The sequence below is a fragment of the Emys orbicularis genome, chromosome 3, assembly GCF_028017835.1.
Source record: "Emys orbicularis isolate rEmyOrb1 chromosome 3, rEmyOrb1.hap1, whole genome shotgun sequence".
Lineage (NCBI taxonomy): Eukaryota > Metazoa > Chordata > Testudines > Emydidae > Emys > Emys orbicularis.
In genome coordinates, this window is record NC_088685.1 from 14,153,276 (window position 1) to 14,168,955 (window position 15,680).

The 15,680-nt window shown below is 42.7% G+C and overlaps 1 protein-coding gene across 1 annotated transcript in view; it reads left to right on the top strand.

Annotated features, from left to right (window-relative positions):
• PKHD1 (PKHD1 ciliary IPT domain containing fibrocystin/polyductin) overlaps nucleotides 1-15,680 on the top strand; it is a 382,916-nt gene that overhangs the window by 272,992 nt on the left and 94,244 nt on the right. The window contains exons 52-58 of the mRNA XM_065401532.1: nucleotides 910-1,023; nucleotides 3,170-3,257; nucleotides 5,385-5,539; nucleotides 8,891-9,043; nucleotides 9,372-10,250; nucleotides 12,132-12,300; nucleotides 15,426-15,586. Of these exons, the coding sequence (XP_065257604.1) occupies nucleotides 910-1,023; nucleotides 3,170-3,257; nucleotides 5,385-5,539; nucleotides 8,891-9,043; nucleotides 9,372-10,250; nucleotides 12,132-12,300; nucleotides 15,426-15,586 (1,719 nt within the window). The remainder of the gene's footprint in view (nucleotides 1-909; nucleotides 1,024-3,169; nucleotides 3,258-5,384; nucleotides 5,540-8,890; nucleotides 9,044-9,371; nucleotides 10,251-12,131; nucleotides 12,301-15,425; nucleotides 15,587-15,680) is intronic.

Sequence of the window (15,680 nt, forward strand, 5' to 3'; positions counted from 1 at the left end):
GAAACAGGTAATGCCATTTTTGACATAAAGTGCCACTTCCCCTCCCCTTTTGTCCACTCAGTCCTTCCTAAATAGGTATTACCATTAATTTTAACCTTCCAATCATGGGAATCATCCCACCAGGTTTCAATAATACTAACTAGATTTAGTTTATGCTCATAAATGAGCAATTTCATTTCCCCTTGTTTGTTACCTAGGCTTCTACCGTTGGTGTATAGGCAATTCAAGAATTTCTTCTCTTTGTGTCCTTTTGTTCCTTGATTAATTTTATCAAAATCTCAATTTTGTGCTGAGTGCTCATATCTTCCCCTTTTTTTGCCCTCCCCTTTTGTTATTAGTTTAATGCCTTCCTGACTACTCTAGCTAGTCTGTCCCCACTGTGGTGGAGGTCTTCCAAACTATTCAGCCCCCTCTCCCTATAGAAGGTGGACCAATGTTCCCCAAAACCAAAACCCTGCACTCTACACCTCTTACTTATCTAACAGTTCACCTCCAGAATCTTCTGCATTCTGGCTTCCTTTGTTCTTGGGACAGGAAAGATCTCTGAGAAGACCTCTTAGACATTCTTCTTCTTCAGCATGTTTCGGAGTTCCATAAAATTACCTTCTATCTGTGAGATATCATACGATGAAGGATACACATATAGTTTGCTTAATTGAGGCATATATCACTAAACTCAGCCTTCTTCATAGATTCATGGATTCTAAAGTCACAAGGGACCATTGTGATCATCTAGTCTGACATCCTGTACAACACATGCCGTAGGACTTCCCTGAATTAACTCCTGTTTGAAATAGAGCATATCTTCTAAAAAAAACAACATTCAGTTCTTCTAATATATACTCTTCTCTTTCTTTCATTATCACAACGGCCACTGAAACTTCCCTCCCCCCCTTTTCTTTATTACAGGTACTTTTCAACATCCCCTAGAAAGAGGAATGAAGCTATTGATCCTTCTTCGGGCATCTGAGGGAGTTTATTGTGATCGTTTGGATGGAATCAGTGTCCACCCAGGAACTTTTGGTATGAAAAACATATTTGCTTTTTCATGGAAAAATCACATTGTGGAATAACCAGTCTACTGCTGTTGAGCCTGGTACTGCGTAGTGCCCCACCATCTATTTGCAGAAAAATGCCTCAGTGAGAGGGAGACAGTTTTTAAGATGAAGCTAAGAAGAATATTTCCCATTCTACCCTTATAAAGCCAAATCCTGGAGACTTTATTCAGTATTTTTTTCCAGGCAAAATTCCACTGAAGTCAGTGAGAGGTTGCCTGAGTTAAGGACCTCAGGATCTGACTCATGGGTGTCATTTGGTAAACCAAAGCTAAAGCTGAAAGGATGCAGATTCACATTGGGTTAATCTCTCTTCATAAAGCCACACGTTGTTTTCAGATTTCCAAACATAGATGTTTTCAGACATCCAAATTTGTCTGAACTTCTGGTTTCATAATGTTGTTATGTTTCTGATGGTGGTAGACCCCATTTTCTAATGTTATCTGTACAGACGTGTGCCTACTTATGGTGAAAGGAGGATGGATGACCCTGAAGCACAAAAATGGGCAACAGAAAATCTGGGTTATGAGCTATGTTCACAAAGGAACTTAGGCACCTAGAAAATGACTGGGATCCACTAAGCCTGAGTTAGACACTCAGGCTTCACATGAATGGAGGGAGCTAGGCACCTAAGAATGACTTCTACAAAAGCCAGCATGCTAGTCAGCTCCCCACCTAACCTAGCCAATTCAAGATGCCAACGAGAGGGGTTGCCCCACCAGTCCCAATGAATTCAGCATCTATATGCTGGCTGAAGGGAGGTGCCTCCCTCTTCTTGGGATTCTCAGGAGTTAGGTGCCTATATTATTATTATTATTTTTTTTTTTGCAGGCAATGATAGCAACCTCCTTTGGCCCAGTGGTTAGGGCACTCACCTGGTAGGTGAGATCCCTTGGTTCAGGGTGGGAGGGATTTAAACAGGGACTTGAAGCCTCTTAGGTGAGTCCCCTATCCACTGGCCTATGGGACATACTGATATTAGGCTCCCTCAGTCTCTCCTGTTGAAGCTTTTGTGCTCTGGATTAATAAATAAAGAATCATTGGAGAAAGGGGAATGAATCCTGGCTCTCCCACATCTTGGCTGAGTGCTCTAACCATCAGGCTCTAAAGTGATATTCTTTCTCTCTCTCTGGCCCATTGACTCTTTACGTATTTATCCAAAGTAGAAAAGCTTCAGCAGGGGACACTGAGGGAGCCCGGCATCAGAATATCTAATAAACCAGTAGTTTGACCTGAACTGAAATATTTCAATTTGTTGAAATGGTCCAAAAAGTTTCATTTTGAGTCAGTTCACATTAAACTGTGTTTTTCCTTGTGGTGGCACTTTCCCTCATGGGTTCCCTGACTGAACTACATTTCCCATGATGCAATTCAGCCTCCCTTCTAACCAAGTGACATGGTGCATCATGGGAGATGTAGTCTGGCAAAGGAGCCTGGCCCGTAGGGGAGAATGGGGGCATCAGGCACCTGAACTGCAACTCCCATAAGGCAAGATGCCATCATAGGGAAATGCAGCATAAGGTTGAATTGACTCTAAATGTTTCAGGTCAGTTCAACATTTGGGAACACTAAAATGTTTTTTTTAGTAGAAAGTGCTGAAACAAAATGTTTCACCATTTCCAAATTGAAATATTTTGCAATGCTTCATTATCTGAAAAGTTTCACTATTTCAATTTTTCATCCTGATTTGGAACAAAAAGCAAATGTTGAAATATCAGAATTTCCCACGACAGAAATTCTGTTGTTCAGTCAGTTCTACTATTATTATTATTTTTTTAAATGTAGTATTTACTTATGTACTTAGGTTAAGATGTTGAAAGCCAGTTTCATGGGAGTTCTGTGATTAAATGGTCTACTTGTCTTTGTAATCTGCAGCCGTATTATTTTACTAATTACTTATTTCTAGTCCTGAATACGGGCAGTATTCACTTTGAAATTCAAATGAATGTTCATGTGATTCTCTCAGGTCTAGTCCAGGTGCAAAATGTATTGAAATCTTCAAAACTCTTTTGAACACACATGACAATTTTTTCCTTGCATTAAGCCATTAGCACTCTGAGTTCAGCAGAAGTCCTGCTCCTTCCTTAGCTTTTGGCTTTATATCTCTGTTCCAGGGGTTTATGGGAAGGTGCAGATTCATAGTGCTTATCCTAGGAAATCCTGGACACATCTTGGAAGTGACATTGCACCTGGCAATGAAAGGTGAGGTTTTGCTCAGACATGCCTCCAGGTAATGAATTTGGCTTTCTGTGTTCACTTCTGCTGTTGTGGTCACATCTAGAAGCCCCAACTGAAATAAGGGCCCATTTTGCTAGTGTTACACATCCACTAGCCTCTGGATCCCTGGGCGTTTTAAGCCTCCAGATTCTGAACAGAGCCCACGCAGTGTCCCAGTTTTGGGTTCCCTAAGCACACTTGGAGTGCAGACTTCTCTGTCTAATGCTCCCTCCTAAGAGCTGTGACCGGACAGCCCAGCTGTCCAGCCTCTGGAACCAGTGCTGGCTCCTCTGACTCCCCCTGTAACTTAAACACACCCTCTCTCAGAATCCCACCAAAGACGCAAGCCTTCTCGGACTCTCAGGAGGCACATGGTAGTTGTGGCATATCACGCACACAGATGTTTTGCACAGAGGTCTACAACTCTGCTGCTCTTTACTTAGAAATACACAGGTCCATACAAAAATAATAAACCCTATCTGCATTTCCCCTCACTGCAGCTCACCGTTCCCTTGGGGGTACTTGGGGGACCATCTGTATTCAGGAAGTCAGGGTCCAGCCCTCCCACCCCAGCCTTATCTGGCTTCTACAGCAGCTTCCTTCACCATAAGCTAGTGAAAATGGCCAAAGAGAGAACAAAGAGAGCAACTTCTGTCCTGTATTACCTACCAGTCTCCTGTCAGGTGACTCCCTGGTCAGCCTCAGCAGGTGACCACAAGACAGATCATGGGTTGGAGAAAGAAGTGTTATCATCCCTGTTTTAGAGATGGGAAACAGAGGCACAAAGAGATGAAGTGAGTTGTCCATGGTCATACAGGGAAATCGTGGCACAGCAAGAAATTGAACTCAGATCTAACAAGTCCCAATCCAATGCCGTAACCACACATTTACATACTTTGTCTTTTACGTTTGCCTTTCTTTAGAGTAAAGCAGGTTAGTAAAGGCTGATGCAGTATATCAAAGTGGGTCATTTATGAAAGAGGATGCTGAGGTCAAGGAGAAGTCATGGGTTTTCAGATAAGATTTGATGGGGATCCCTTATAGTGGATGCAGAGAAACAGTTCTGATAGTGGTGGCCATAGTACAGGATTTATTACCCACTGAGGAGACACTATGAGGAAGGAAATCTTGTTATTTAGGAGCATAGAGAATGGACCAGAGAACAGGCCTCAGGTACCATAGTGATGGTAATGGTAAAAGAACTAAAGCTAGTCAGAAAATGTTTGTTTTGTTTTTTCCTCTGTCAAGATTCATATGAAAACCTAACATTGTTTTGGTTTTCAGAGAAAAATGTTCAGTTTTGTCATTTTTCAATGGAAAAAAAAGGGTGAGAGGAAGGATGGTCCAATGGTTAGGGCACTAGGATTTAGGGTTCAAGTCCCTGCTCTGCCACAGACTGCCTGTGTGACCTTGAGCAAGTCACTTAGCCTTTCTGTGCTTCAGTTCCCTGCCTGTTAAATGGAGATAATATCATTTCTCTACCTCACAGAGTTATTACAGTAAAGATTATGAAGCTCTCAGATACTGTGCTGATGGGGCCCTGTAAATACCTAAGGTAGATAAAACCCCAAAAGACATTCCCATTTCAACAAAAAAGCCATTTTCAGTCAAAAATAACTTATTCACATACAATGTTTGAGCAGTTCTAATAAGAACCTAGATTGCCAGGAAGAAATAAGGTTAGATACAGGACATGGGCAAATCAATGGAAGAACTTTAAGCTAGGGGAAGGGTTTTTATATTGAATAAACTGAGTTACAGTAAGTTTCTGAGTATTGTAGGCTGCATTTCAATTTCCAACCATGAGTCAGCAATGCGTCAGAGGAGAGCTGACAACTAAAAGGAGGAATTACTTAATTAGTTAAGATGAGAGAAAATGAAAGCCTAGCTCAGTATTTCAGCAGATTAGTGGCTGAGATGATGGCTCATGCAGGCCATGTTTCTCATCCGACTTTCTGTATTCCTCTTATCAAACTTCTTCGAAATATATATGTCAATGTATTCTTTGCTAGTTTTGCCATGGCAAGATTATTGATCTCTTTCAGGAATTCCACAAATATAGCCTTTCTCATAGCTTAAACAGCATATCACTTAACTTTTGTGGGGTTACAGGATTTGGGTCGAGGATGAAGTGGACTGGAGTCCTGGTGGAAACATTGTCATCAGTTCCTCCTCCTATGACGCTCACCAAGCTGAGGTGGTCACCCTTAAAGAAATAAATGGTCACAGCATTAGATTCCAGGAACGTCTCCTCCACAGGCATATTGGTAAGAAATCTGTTATATATAGCACCTGCCTCCCCTTTATCCTTCTCCACATTCTTACTACTCATGGTGTGAGAGCCTTTGCTTCTGCAGCTCTGATATCTGGCCCAGACTTTCTGTATGGCTTTGCCTTAACTGCCTGTTTTAGATCTCCCTGTGAACCTACATTCCCGACCCCCACTCCTTTCTTCATGCATCTTCATTTCTTTCTCTATATGCTGCTTCATGCTTGCATTATGTAGCAGGTGGGAAGTTCAAAGCTGCTCAGCATGGGGAGTTTTACTGTTAACTTCAGTGGGAGCGGAATTAGGCCAGTGCTGACTGTTTTTGAAAATCCCAGGTTCTTTGTGTGTATGTGTAACAGAGATGGTTGAAATAAAGAGAAAAAATCCCTGTGATTTTAAAGGGAAAATTGTTGATTTCTTTTATTTGAAATTACAGAAAATTTGGACCACCACTCTAGTTAGTTGAAAAACAGGGTGAACATTTCACAAAAACGTCATTTAAAAAAAAAAATTAAATTGAATTTCAAACCTTGAAAAATGACTATAAAATACAGGTATATGTAATATATATACACAGATATAAAATATGTGTTGAAATATGTATCTACCTACAGAGATAAATGTATTGTTCATAGTTTACTTATATGTTATTTTAGTATAACATATAACCTAGTCATATGATTAATTCTGTAAAGCATTTTATAGTATATTTGTATAGAAGCTGTTATATAAAATCAAGATCATTAGGATCTAAAGATTTGGCCCACGGATAATAAAGTCAATGGGACTCCTCCTGGTACAGTAGTAAGTTTTATGCCTGGCAATAAGTATTTGCAAATCTGGGCCATTGTTTTTTACTTAGTCCTTACTCAGGCTAACTTCCATTCAAGTCAATAATAAATTAAATGGATCAGAACTATTGTGAATGTTTCCAGGGAATCCTGTGGCATAATATCTACATCCATCTTCATCCTGAGCATTGCAGCAATATCTGAGTATTGTTTGGCAATAAGGGGTTAGTGGCAGAAGTAAGAAAGAATGAATAACTAAATCAATATAGTGTCATAGATAGATTGTCAGGAGATTCTTTCTCCATGTGATATGAAGGCACTCTTAGGGCTTGTCCTCACTACCGCGCGCGGTCGATCTAAGATATGCAACTTTAGCTACGTGAATAGCGTAGCTGAAGTCAACATATTTAGATCTACTTACCGCGGTGTCTTCACTGTGGTAAGTCAATAGCTGGGGCTCTCCTGTCGACTCCGCTTGCGCTTCTCGTTCTGGTGGAGTACTGGAGTTGAGGGGAGAGTGCTCAGTGGTCTATTTATTGCGTCTATAGTAGACGCGATAAATCAACCCCCGCTGGATCGATCGCTGCCCGCCAATCCGGCGGGTAGTGTAGAGAAGCCCTAAGTGACTTATGCTTGGCTCGGAGCCATTCACCTCCTTGGTTCAGCAGAGCTTGGTTTTACTGTTTGCCCAACTAAAGACTCATTTCTTTTGTCTCACTTTTCAGGAAGGGACGGGTGTGAGGAGCAGGGAGTGGTAGGGTGACCAGATGAGAGGGAGAAAATATCGGGACACATGAGGGGGGTCCAAGTGCTGCCGGCAGAGCAGCGAGAGGAAAAAAGAAAAAAAAAAAGCCGAGTGCTGCCAGCGGAGCAGCGAGAGAAAATAAATAAATAAGGCGAGTGCTGCCGGCGGAACGAAATATCGGGACAAATTGCGTCCCGACCAAAGATCGGTCGGGACGCGGGACAAAGACCTAAATATCGGGATGGTCCCGATTTTATCAGGACGTCTGGTCACCCTAGGGGGTGGTTGGATGAGGATAGTTATTTGTGGTAGGATGATGTTTAGATAGCTATGGTTTATCTTAAGAGGTGGTCAGATCTTTTTATTATAGTTATTATTTGGGCATTTTAAGATTTCTTCGGGCATAGTGGTTTTCAAAAGAAACATAAATAAATACAGAGACTTTCATCTTTAATTTGCCATCCGTTCATAGGTGATCAAAAGTCTCTGACATCAAGTTAGCTTTTTCCTGTCTAGTGTTTGGTGGATGTCAATCCGTTTCGTAGGGAGGTCAACCCATGCACAATTCTGAAGATTGATCTTTTATATACCTCTACTTCAGTATCAGTATATCCCTTGGAAATGGCCCATTCCCTGGTAGCAACTGCCCCCTGACAAATATTTTGCCAGTGGGGGCCTCCTCCAGCTTTTATACTTCCATAATTTGACAGAAACTCTCCAATGAATCTGCACTAAATATTGTCAGTGATAGCACCTCTGGCTCCACACAAAAATCTTCATCCGGTTTAAAATTACAGAGTATTGAAGGGAGGATGAAGAAAAAGGATAATGAACCATGGAACTCGTTTGTAGTTAACCCATGCAGAGCCAAACTTCACTTTTGGCTGGATAGAATAAAAGACCCCATTGTTTCAATGCATTGCAGTATGTTTCATTTATAGTGAACTTCTGCTTGTGGGCTTGATGCTGCAATCCTTACTCCAGGAGAAGTGACACTGAAGCCACTTCGGGTGTAATCCCATCTCTACGGAAGTCAGTGGGAGTTTTGTCATTGACTCCAGTAGGGCCAGGATTTCATCCTTTGAGTTTTACTGCGGTAAGCAATTACAGTTCCATGAAACCATCATTGAAATTGCTAATTATAAGTCAAAGGAAGTTTGCCTGCATAAGAAGAGCGAGCAGGTCTTCTGCACTGGGGGGAATATCACCCAACAGGACCAAAGACCTTTACTCTATTTAAACCTCGTATTAAGGACTCAAGTGAAAATTAAGCATTGGTCAGGGCCTTGTGTGGACCTTTTCTACTGGTGTGAATTTCCTCCTTAGAAAGACTGTCTTCTTAGAGTGTTGTATTGTACTTGCAATCTTAGTACAAGGTTTTTATAGTAAATTGGTTTTTAACATCATCACCAGGCTGATCACTATGTGAATTCATAGCCCCAGGGAAGAGATCAGTTCCTTAGTGCAGCACACTAAGGTATTATGTCTCCTGCTGATATAATTCAAGAAAATGGAGTTGGAATCTGTCCGTCAGTTTGGCATGTGGTGGTCCCAGTGAACAGGTTTAGCATTCACCTTTACTGGGAACAAAAGGATGTTGGTAAAATACACTCTCATCCCAAATAGGGGCAAGCAGGGAGCTGTTTCTCTTTGCTGGTGCTTGCAGAGAGCCCCTGAGGAAAATCAAACCTGAAAGGCAATGCAACTTCTGAGAGGAAGCCACACATCAGTTGTCAGACGAGACATCCCCAAAGCGTTGGTTACTGAAACATCCAAGACATTCATCCTGTTTTCTCTCCTTGAAATGCCACAGGGCGTTCCCATAGCATAGAAGATGGCAGACGTGTTCCGTTGGCTGCTGAGGTTGGGCTCCTAACACGCAACATACAGATTAAGTCAGACATGGCTTGCTCTGGGAGGCTTCTGGTGGGACGCTTCAGAAATACCAGTGGAACGGAATTTGCAGGTAGTTGAAACTCACCCACGCAGTCCCATCCATATCAGTCCATCACAAATATCCTGTCCAGACCAGATCAGGATGCTTTCAGGAGCAGGGGTTGTAACTTCTTTTATGGGTTGTACAATCTTGAGCACATAATGAGTGCTCAGCAAATAAGAAACATTAACAGTAATAAATAACTTTAAAACATTCAGATTTTAATAGCACTTGTTCTTGTTTTGCAAACAAATGCCTGTTTTTGGCATTTTATTTATTTTCTTATTGACAAAGGGGGTCATACAAGCCAATCTACCTGTAATCACCTTTTCATCTCACTTCATTTACCACACTATAGGTGACCTTCGGCTCTCAAACATTGAAATTCTGAACTTTGGACCATCACAGCTTCCTGCCATTGGCTTCAGTAACATAGCTTTGGGATCCTCAATTATCTCTTCCAGCATTCACCATAGCTGTGGGGGTGGCATTCAAGCAGTGACAAGCAGTGGAATCTCATTGCGTGACAACGTGGTGTTCAACACGGTTGGCCCTGGCTTTGACTTGGAAGGCCAAACCCATTCTCTCATCAGGAACCTTATCATTCTCAGCAAGCAGCCAGAGGGGTTACCAGACTGGGTTGCTGGCATCAAAGTGAACAAAATAGATGGCTCTTACCTGCTTGGCAATGTCGTGGCAGGTTCGGAGCGTATAGCCTTCCACATCAGAGGTCATGAATGCTTCCTAGCTGGAGAGTATTGTGCTGAAAATGTGGCCCATTCAAGCCTTCATGGTGTTCATTTATACAGAGGAGATGGGTTTCAAAACTGCACCAGAATCACTGGTTTTCTGTCCTACAAGAATTACGACTATGGAGTCATGTTCCAGCTTGAAAGCAGTGTAGTGATGGACAATATGATGCTAGTAGACAATGCTGTGGGTGTTCTGCCAGTGGTGTACAGCCCATCTGCTAAGCAGTATTGTTTGGGGAAAAAATACATAGAACTTAGAAACTCTGTCATTATTGCAACAAGCTCAACTTTTGACTGCATTAAAGACAGGATCATGCCCCTTTCAGCTAACTTGACTTCCAGGGATCGAGCTCCATATTATCCTCAGAGAGGTCGCATTGGGATTCTGTGGCCTTCATTTGCCTCTGAACCAAGCCAGCGGCCTGATAATCCATGGCACAAAATAAGAAATTATGCAGCAGTATCAGGGATCATGAAGCTACAAGGTTGGTCTTCCTTTTGCATTACCCCAGTGTCCTGGTGAAAACCCATCCCAGGTAATTACATTCTGCCTACTTCAAATCCACCCTCCCCGGCAATCTGAAATGGTTACAGTGGGCGAAATCCTGACCCCATTGAAATCAATAGCAAAACTCCTATTGACTTCAGTGCAGCCAGGATATCACCTCGTATTCTGCAATTCCTGGTCAAACTGTTGTGCAGTGTTGCCATATGCTATTAAATATCTTCCACATTCCACCCCAAAGACATCTGCATTTCAGTGCTTGGTGAAATTATTTCTGAATTTGATCCATCTGTCTGATATATTGATATCTATGTCTAGACAAGGATACCGAGTCAGTGAAGGGTTTTACAAAATTAGTTTACTATGTACAAAGTTTGCAGTGCTTTGTGATCCTTTTTAATGAAAGCTGATAAATAAAAGGACCATTGTTGTTATTTTAATGAAGAAGAAGAATAACAAATGACTTTAGAGCAGGGATCAGCAACCTTTGCCACGCGGCCCATCAGGGAAATCCACTGGTGGGCTGGGATGGTTTGTTTACCTGCAGCATCCTCAGGTTCAGCCAATCGCAGCTCCCACTGGTCGCGGTTCGCCGTTTCAGGCCAGTGGGGACTGTGGGAAGTGGTGTGGGCCGAGGGATGTGCTGGCCGCCGTTTCCCGCAGCCCCCATTGGCATGGAACAATGAACCGATGCCAGTGGGAGCTGCGATCAGCCAAACCTGCAGACGCTGCAGGTAAACAAACCGTCCCGGCCCACCAGCATATTTCCCTGATGGGCCGCGTGCCAAAGGTTGTCAATTCCTGCTTTAGAGGAAGGCTGTAAAACCCTTGCTATAGACTATTACGCCCTTTCTTTCCTTGAGTCCTCGGTTTAAATGCAGTGGACATGCCAAATGATATTTTATTATTTGCATTACCATAGCAGCTGGATATGTTTCAGAGCTGTCCAGCTTAGGTGCTTATGTCACCCCCATTATCATAGTATTTGAGCCCTTCATAGTCTTTAACCTGACAACATCCCTGTGAGAGAGGGATTATTAGGAACTGTTATCCTCATTAGAGATGGGGAAATGAGGCACAGAGAGATTAATTGACCTGCCCAAGGTCACACAGAAAATCTGTGATAGTGGAGGGACTTGAACGTAGATCTTTCCAGTCCCATGTTAACCACAGGACCACGCTTTCTTACAGGTCAGGGTTGAAATGCTTTATCAGAGTTGGTAGGGATGACTACCTTCCCGTCTGCATTAATCCCGGCTCTAATTTAGTCTTTCACTTTCATGGGCATTATAATTCACTTAAAAAGAAGAGAGAAGCCACAAAAAAAGGGTTAAATACATTTTTAAAATGCACTTCTTGTTCTTATTCAAAATAGCCCTTTACACATTCAAGATTCTCTACAGACATTAGTTAAGTAATACGCCTGACCACTCCATGTAGTAGGCAAGTTCCATAGAGAGGGGGATACTGACTGAGTACAGAGAGATGAAGTGACTTGCTTCAGTTCACACAGCTGGTCCATGGCAGAGCCACGTCCGGGCTGTGTGTATATTAGAAAAGTTGCCCCAGTGCAACTAAATCAATTTAAAGTTGGTCTAATGACACCAGTGCAAACTTCTCATGTAGACACTCTTAAGCTTGGTTAAACTGTGGTTCTGTTGATTTAGTTTAAGCAAGATTTAAACTTATTTACATATTTAGGAATTGCACTGATGTAAGTAGACTGATTTTAAACTGGTTTACTTACTCCAGAGCAACATTTCTAATATAGACAAGGCCTTATGATGCATGGCTCAGATTCCCAACCCTGAAGAAAATTCAGCCAACCTCTCCCAATGAGATGTGTTTTTATCTTTGTCAGAAGTCACCTTTACTGGTTTTACGAAGAGTTGCTATAGTGACGACAGAGATGTCTGCATTATGTCAAATCCTGACAGCGTGGGCATCATGTACCCAATCACAGCAGAGATGACAAGGATGTTACGTGTCCATGAGCAGAATAAGTTCTACTTTCATACACTGGAAACAAGGTAGTGTGCTTTGTTCTTAATAAGTAGTCTCGTCCCCCAAGGTTTATAGTGAATATGCATTACTAATTACATGACTACTCATATCTTTATCTATCTATACCTCACTACACAATCTACACTTTCTATTACTGGTTACATCTATCTTCAAAAAGATTCATTCTTTCATTAGGAGCGATGGGATGAGAATTTAAGCTAAAGATGGGTCTAACCCAGAACCTAGATTCAGTACCTCCGGACTTCGGGGATGTAGGGTTTTCAAAATCTGAACTCAGGTGCAGACCTGAGTGTTATAAAATAACCTAATTTCTACAGTGGGTTGAAATCAAAATTGTGGATACAACTATTTTTTTTGGTCTATCTGTCCCTCTACTCTTTATACTGTTTCTGTCTGGGACGAGACATGGAAGAGCCTGGATCTTTCACAAGGTTGTTTTTCCCTATTGAAATTTGAAGACGTAGAGTCTGGATAGTTCATTAGATGTTTCTCCAAATGAAGCCTCCTGGAGTTCTCCTTTTGCTAGCATCTGTGTAGCAAAAGTAGCTTCAGGTAGTCAGTGTCTTTATTTTCTGTCCACATAGCTGACTCCTCAACTCCAGGCCTCAGGACATGTCAGGAGCTCCAGCAAAAAGCCATGAGGTGGCTAAAGTGTCCTTTTTGTATGGGAAAATGTGTTTGATTTTTGCCTGTGAGATCACAGCAGCAGCGCTGAGTGGAACCAGGCAGACTGTGAGATGTCAGATGTGTGCCAGTCTAACTCATGCCCAGAGAGCATATCTACTGAGCATAGTAGCACAGAGATCAGGAAGAAAGAGCAGGTTTCAGCAGTTCAAACGTGCAGAGTCCATGGGAAACGTGGGCTGGTTGATTTATTTGTACAGCTGGCTACCGGAGTACACAGGCATTGTCACGAAAGCTTTGCTGCAGCACTGAAGCCCAACGTGAACCCCAATTGCCAGTCAAAACCAATCAGAGGTGTTCCATGCTGCTCCAATCCAGAGCCCCTCAAGCAAGCTGCCAGCGCCTTTTTTTTTTTTTTTTTTTGCGCTCTGGGCATTAGTTTGTGTGTGGATTTCTGTGAACGGTCCAGCTCGTCAGTTCCCATTATATGTCACTATTGAATCCAGTCCACAGTATTACGCTATTTGTGACTGGCTGCACACACAATGCATTGCAAAAGCTGATAGTTAGCAAACGTGGTCGATGGACATACAGAATACAAGGTGATTTCTGAGCATCCTGCCAAATCTGTGGGTAAGGTTCAGACTTTTATTGTTGCTTCTGGAGCCTCTGCAGACATTTATTAAACCCAAGCTTTTAAAAACCGTGGGTCAATTTGTGGCCCATTCTATGGCCTCATTGTGCTGCTTCTGCCTTGCAAAAGAGCCATAAAGCTACCCTGGAGTAGGAGGCAAGACAGGGCATGGCGAGAGCACGTTGCACTGTGGTGATCATCAGCCAGAATAAACGCCCACTGGTGGCAGTAACAAGCTGGAATGATGTCTGTGCTAAGATATGCCAGGGCTGAACCAGCCCCGGGGGATCTTCGTTCCCCATCTCTCGAGCTGTGCACAGTAGAGCTTTGATCTAATTGTTTCTCTGCCCTATTAGGACACCGATCGGTTCACCCTGTTCAAAACACCAATCAGTGGGCTTTGCATAAGGGAGTTCCACAGAAATCAAGAAATCAGACAGATCGCAGAGCATTGTTTCCTTGTGCTCCTCCATCTGTCCGCATCCATCTGTTGTCTCTTGTCTTATACTAAGATTATGAGCCTCTTGGGGCAGGGACCATCTTTTTGTTTTGTGTTTGGACAGCAGCTGGCACAATGAGATCCATGACTAGGGCTCCTGGGCACAACAGTAACTCAACTAATAAATATCAATAATAGAGATGAGCGGTATTAGAATCCATGACACTCTGCACTCCTGGGAGGGGTACGGCTACTTGGAGTTCCAGACCTAGTGATCAGTTTCCTGCCTTTCATGCTGTATGTCTCTGCAGTACTCCAAAAGATGCTATCTAGTGGTACACGCACCAGCTACCAGGATGTCCCTGGCTCCTTCTTGAACCATTATTCTTTGTAAGATTTCCTCCCCACAGCAGGTGCACTCGAAGCTTGGCCCACGCTCTCCTGAAACTCAGCCCAAGTTTGCTGAGATTCATTTCAAAAGAACATCCAGAACCAGCTTGGGCCTATTTTCAGTTTTTGTTAGTCTCTCCAAACTCTAGTTTGGAGCCATTACTGTAGAATTCTGTCACCTTTATGTATCTTATCTCCTAGAACTGGAAGGGACCTTGAAAGGTCATTGAGTCCAGCCCCCTGCCTTCACTAGCAGGACCAAGTACTGATTTTTGCCCCAGATCCCTAAGTGGCCCCCTCAAGGATTGAACTCACAACCCTGGGTTTAGCAGGCCAATGCTCAAACCACTGAGCTATCCCTCCCCCTACTTACATGTATGTAAGTAAGTAAGCATGGTTTAATTCAGTTCTGAAGAGTTGAACCTACAGGTAAAAAGACCTGGGCATTTCTTGATCTGTAGATAGAACTGTATTGCATAGCCATTTTCATCCTGCTACAGGCATTACAAGCCTGTGGATACTGATGAGTGGCTCTTGAGGCACTATGGTTCTCTGCAGTGTTGAACTGTTTGATGAAGCAAAATCAGAATATCCCTGAGATTTATGAGGATGCTTGGATCTGGATACAAATTTTGTGGCTAGTCTTTCCCTCCGATGAACTGAGCCAACCCCCTGAGGGGCTATTGCCCCTCCCACAGAGAGGTGAATGGGAATTAATTGTATCCTAGAGGGCAGCATTTGGGAGGTTGGGATCCAGATCTAATTTTTGTGGGTTGGCCCATCCATGATGAAAACAAACATTGCTGCAGAATTTCATGCTGATAGAGCAAGTCAGACCTGCTCCATATCATCAGATTTCACCAGTTATCCCTTATTTCCCTTTCCCCCTTTTTAACAAGCAGGTTAATTCACATGAATGTCGTGGTAATTTGTGTATGTAAAAAAAAGCATTTTCCAGTGATGAAAATCACTTCAGAAGGCCAGTACAATGTGATTTCTCTCGCTGGCTTCCCAACAATAATACTCCTCCTCCTCTCCATCAGTATCAATGGATCCAAGGACTTTGAATATCTTGAGATGAGATGTGAAGGCTCAAGAAAGGCTCTCTTCAAGGATCTGGATGGAAGTGCCCTGGGCCTACAGCCACCTGTGTCAGTTTTCCCAAAGTCTAAGTCTGAATGGACAGAGTCCTGTTTGCATGCTGGTAAGTAGCACATGAAGATTGTGCAGTATCTGAAAAATCTTGCTAAACCTGGGGTAGTGCATTGACTAACCAGTCTTGGGAGACATACCAGTGG